The sequence below is a fragment of the Humulus lupulus genome, chromosome 7 (assembly GCF_963169125.1).
Source record: "Humulus lupulus chromosome 7, drHumLupu1.1, whole genome shotgun sequence".
In the NCBI taxonomy this organism is placed as follows: Eukaryota; Viridiplantae; Streptophyta; class Magnoliopsida; order Rosales; family Cannabaceae; genus Humulus; species Humulus lupulus.
In genome coordinates, this window is record NC_084799.1 from 49,380,119 (window position 1) to 49,384,974 (window position 4,856).

The 4,856-nt window shown below is 31.0% G+C and overlaps 1 protein-coding gene across 1 annotated transcript; it reads left to right on the forward strand.

Moving 5' to 3' along the window:
• The first annotated feature begins 300 nt into the window (after positions 1-300).
• Positions 301-2,425, forward strand: LOC133792155 (probable protein phosphatase 2C 25). The gene is made up of 4 exons (XM_062230072.1): positions 301-904; positions 1,239-1,577; positions 1,687-1,866; positions 1,966-2,425. The coding sequence occupies exons 1-4, from the start codon at positions 437-439 to the stop codon at positions 2,125-2,127; spliced, it is 1,149 nt and encodes a 382-aa protein (XP_062086056.1). The 5' UTR covers positions 301-436; the 3' UTR covers positions 2,128-2,425.
• The last annotated feature ends 2,431 nt before the right edge of the window (positions 2,426-4,856 follow it).

The following is a 4,856-nucleotide window of genomic DNA, read 5'->3' on the forward strand; positions in this document are numbered from 1 at the left end:
ATGGCTTTAGCTTAGTCAAATAAAAACTGCATAACTCTTTCGTTGAAATGGGATAAATATAGCACTGGTAATAAAAATATATAAAAAGAGATAGAATTAATTTATGGGTTATTATTCAGTCAATACCAAAAAAGAAACAAAAATTTGTTCCAAGAGGGTAAATATGACATTTTAAATAGAGTGCCCAGATCATTGGTCAACACTTTCGTAAGGAGCGCTCTTTAAACACGGGAAGAAGAGAGACCCCACCATGACCTTCGTCTCCTCTTGGCTCCTCGTATATTAACCATTTTTGCTCTCTCTGTTTTATATTCAAACAAAAAATAAATAAAACATAAACAAAAAGATCAAAGATAGAGAGAGCAAAATTCGATTGCAACTTACAACTAAAGGCTGTGGATCTGAAAAAATTAAAGGAATTTCTTGACGAAACGACATGTCGTGCTCCGTCGCGGTTTCGAATTCGCCGGTCTTTTCACCATCGTCGTCTCTGTTTTGCAATAAAACCTCTATGTTATCTTCTCCCGAAACCCTAACCCTTACATTGTCTCACTTGAAGCCCTCGCAAGGTTCGTCGTCGTCGTCGTGTTCTGCTTCTTCCCCAACTCCTTCCTCGCCTTCTTCCCCATTTAGGCTTCGGATTCCCAAGCATCCCACTGGGCTCTCCGGTCCTGGTTCATCGTCCCCGAGTACTGTATTCAAGAGAAAGAGACCCACGAGGCTGGATATTCCGGTTGCCTCGTTTTGCTCCGCGGCTCCGCCAGCGACGCCTTCACCGGCAACGTGGAGAGAGCTTGTTGAGATCGAGAATGATGGATATTCTGTGTATTGCAAGAGAGGGAGGAGAGAGGCTATGGAGGATCGGTACTCGGTTGGTCTCAATCTTCAAGGTGATTCCAAACAGGTAATGGTTTTTTCTTTTCAATAAATTTGCTTCTACAATTTTGTTGGTTTTTTATTTCAACAGTTCGAGGAGTGTTGGTAGCTCTGAATTTCGCAAAATTGAAACTTTTTTTCCTGAGAATTTCGTAATTAACTTTAGATATTTAAGCTCGAATCGTGTGTTATGAGAACCCTTTTTCTTTTAGTATGTGAAAAACACCTTCTCATGTATGTTCGCTCTTTCTTTCTTTCTTTGGCCAAAGGCATTTTTTACTCATTAGATTAGAGTTGAATCAGAATCTAGAGAATTGAAATTATGCCATTATTAATATGGTGTCGTAATTTCTTCTTTGCAGGCTTTCTTTGGTGTATTTGATGGACATGGAGGCTCAAAAGCTGCAGAGTTTGCAGCAGATAACTTAGAAAAGAACGTATTGGCTGAATTGATGAGCAGAGATGGTGATGACATTGAGGAGGCAGTTAAGCATGGTTACCTGAACACAGATTCCGACTTTCTGAAAGAGGATTTACGCGGCGGTTCGTGCTGTGTGACTGCTTTAATCAGGGAAGGTAACCTTGTTGTGTCCAATGCCGGAGATTGCCGTGCTGTGATGAGCAGAGGTGGTGCTGCTGAGGCCCTAACATCTGATCACCGGCCCTCGAGGGAAGACGAGAAAGTGAGAATCGAGAACATGGTGAGCAATTAAGCTAATCCTTTAAAATTTTGTATATTCTTTTATTTTTCTGTAAAACTTTGTACAGTATTTATGAACTGAGGACTGATGTTGAATTTTTCTTTCTTAGGGTGGCTATGTTGATCTTTGCCGTGGTGTGTGGAGAATCCAGGGGTCTCTGGCTGTCTCTAGAGGGTTTGGAGATCGTCACCTTAAGCAATGGGTGATTGCAGAACCAGAGACAAGAGTACTTCAAATCCAACCCGAACACGAGTTCTTGATTTTGGCTTCAGATGGATTGTGGGATAAGGTGTGAGACTTTGATGAATTTTCTACATTCTTATACATGTGTGCCTTTAGTATTGTAAGCTTATGAACTTACAAGATTCATTATTTTGTTTTGTTACAGGTTAGTAACCAAGAAGCAGTAGACACTGTTCGCAGTTTATGTGTAGGAGTTGACAAGCCAGAGCCATTGTTTGCCTGTAAAAAGCTTGTGGAGGTAGCTACATCGCGAGGCTCTTTCGATGACATTAGTGTAATGCTAATCCAATTAGGGGGTTACATATGATTCCTTAATTCATAGGAGATAACAGGATTTGAGGGTGGAAGTATTTGTATTTCATGTGGATGTTCTTCTGTTTTTACTGTTAAGCTGATGTTGGTAATAAACTGCAGGCTTACGATAGGGATGATGTTGGTGGTAATAATATAGTAGTAGTGATTTATTTGTAAATGGTTTTAACTTAGTTTTAGGCTTTTTTTAGCATCCACTAATTAGCCAAGGGACAAGAGACTGAGAAGCAGTCAAATAACTTATTGTATTTTTTATTCTTTGATTAATTCATTCTTTATCATTCTTTCCTGTACTTTTTTCTATTCTATACAAAAGAATTGGTACAATTATTATTCAGAATCTCGTAAATAATATAGACCAACTCAAACAAGCACCATTTGATTGATTCTCCACTGAGGTGTGATAAAAGAGCACTTGCTAGGTCACGATTCACCAACTTCCAAGCATTTCGATTATTCTTGGTTTAAATTTGGCGATTTAAATCTATTAAAAAATAACCATATTTGCTCATCATGGAAATTGTAAATAGGGGTTGGATCCCAAACTAATCCAATTACCAGAACTAATTCAATTACTAAACTAATCTAAACCAATCTAATTATAAAAAACTAGAAAACATAACTGCTCTTCGCGCAGTTATTTAAATTTTGGGAGATTGTAGGGTAGGGATTCATTTTCACACTACTAGTGCAACATGCTTTTTATATGGACACGTGATGGCGTCTTGACCACATTTTTTTTCACAATGGTGTTCATTGTATAGCAAACCTCTTGTAGGTTTTTGAAAAATTATGAATAATTCAAGTATCGAAAATAAAGTTAAAAAAACTTGTTGTACGTGTGCTTTTATTTTTTACTATTATTATCATTACTATACGCTTTGCGTGAATTTTTTTTATATATAAAAAGTCTAAATTATGTATAAGAAAATTAATGTTTTGTGTAAGACTTATTTTAACTTATTACCCGTTTGAATCCTTTATTTTTAAAAATTAAATTTTAGATCTCATGTTTTGTCAAAATGTTAAATATATGAATGAATAGATTGATTATTTGAACATTGTATTTTGGTAAATTATCCGTTTTGACCATTTATTTTTATAAATTAACCTTCGGACCATGTATTTATTGAAAATGTTCAAAATTCTTTATAAAAATTAAATTATATATATAATTTATGTTTTCTGTAAGGGTTCACACCATTTTGAACCTTGTATTTTAGCCGATTACCCGTTGAGACCTTTTTTTTTAAAAATGAACTTTGGACCTCAAATTTTGTCAAAAGGTTAAAAAGAGGAATAGATAGATCGGTTATTTGAATACTATATTTTGGCCGATTACTCGTTTTGACTCTATTTTAAAAATTAATATTTGGACCATGTATTTATTCAAAGTTAAAAATTCTTTATAAAAAGTAAATTATATAAATATATAATTATCTATAAAATTTATATTTTCTATAAGGGTTCACATCATTTTTAACTTAATTTTAGCCGATTATTTGTTTGTACTATTTATTTTTTAAAATTAACTTGTGGACCTTGTGTTTTTTCAAAAAGTTGATTACCTGTTTGAATCCTTTGTTGTTAAAAATTAATATTTGGATCTCTTGTTTTGTCAAAAGGTTAAAAATATAAATAGATAGAATATTTATTTATTGATTTATTATTATATATAGATATTTTTAATTGACATTTATTATTATTATTAAAATAAAAATGATAAAAAAGAGAAAATAGATAGAGTTTTTTCCTTAATTAATTAATAGCCATAAATTAGAAAAGTAAAATGAAAAATTAGAAAAGTTCACGGTTATTTATATTTATAATTTAATTAAATAGTTGTCGTAATTAAATATCTAATCAAATTTGAATTCAAATTAAAAAAATGTGAAAAAAGAAAAATATAGAAATGGTGCTTTCAACCAATTTTAAAGTGTCACATCATATAAATATATTAGAAAATATATCCATTTTCGCATCATTTTTTATAATAATTTTAAATATATATTTAATATAATTTTATATTTGTTTGATAAATATTATAATTTGAATGTATACATTTTGTAATTCAACTATATATATTTAACATAATTCTACATTTGTTTGATTAATTTTATAATTTGTATAATGTGAGTGAGAAATTTATACCTTTTGTAATTCCTTCATTTTTTTAAGTTATGCTCTAATAGTAAAATTATATAAAAAGTATCTAATTAATCAATAATTTATTTCTCTCTCCTTTTAAGAAATGAATAGAATGTATAATAGCATTTAAAAAGCAAGATATGTGAAAAAAATTAAGATAACAAACAATATTAATATCAATTGTCATAATTATATACTTTTTAATTCATAATATGTTCCTTGTTTCTAAAAAAGATTTTTTGTGCTTCACATCAACCTCCGCATCTTTTGTTGCTGCTGGAATGTCTACTAAATTACAATCTAGAAAACATTTATTTACTATAGTGAAAATAAATCACAAATCCAAACAATACTATTAGTAATATCGTTTTGTCACAAGCTTGAGAAAATATCAAATGAGAGAAAAATACAATTATTAATATCGTTTTTAATATTACTACATTTTTTTTAAACGTATAAAATAGATAGAATAAATAATAATATCTTGTAAATATCTTATTTAAATTTAAAAAACATGTAACTACATATGTTTTATAACGTGTATGATACATTTTTTTTTTTAAATTTCTACATTAT

Coding starts and splice junctions, on each gene's coding strand:
- LOC133792155 (XM_062230072.1), top strand. CDS start 437: ATGTCGTGCTCCGTCGCGGTTTCGAATTCGCCGGTCTTTTCACCATCG. Junction 905..1,238: donor TTCAAGGTGATTCCAAACAG/GTAATGGTTTTT, acceptor TCTTCTTTGCAG/GCTTTCTTTGGTGTATTTGA. Junction 1,867..1,965: donor CAGATGGATTGTGGGATAAG/GTGTGAGACTTT, acceptor GTTTTGTTACAG/GTTAGTAACCAAGAAGCAGT.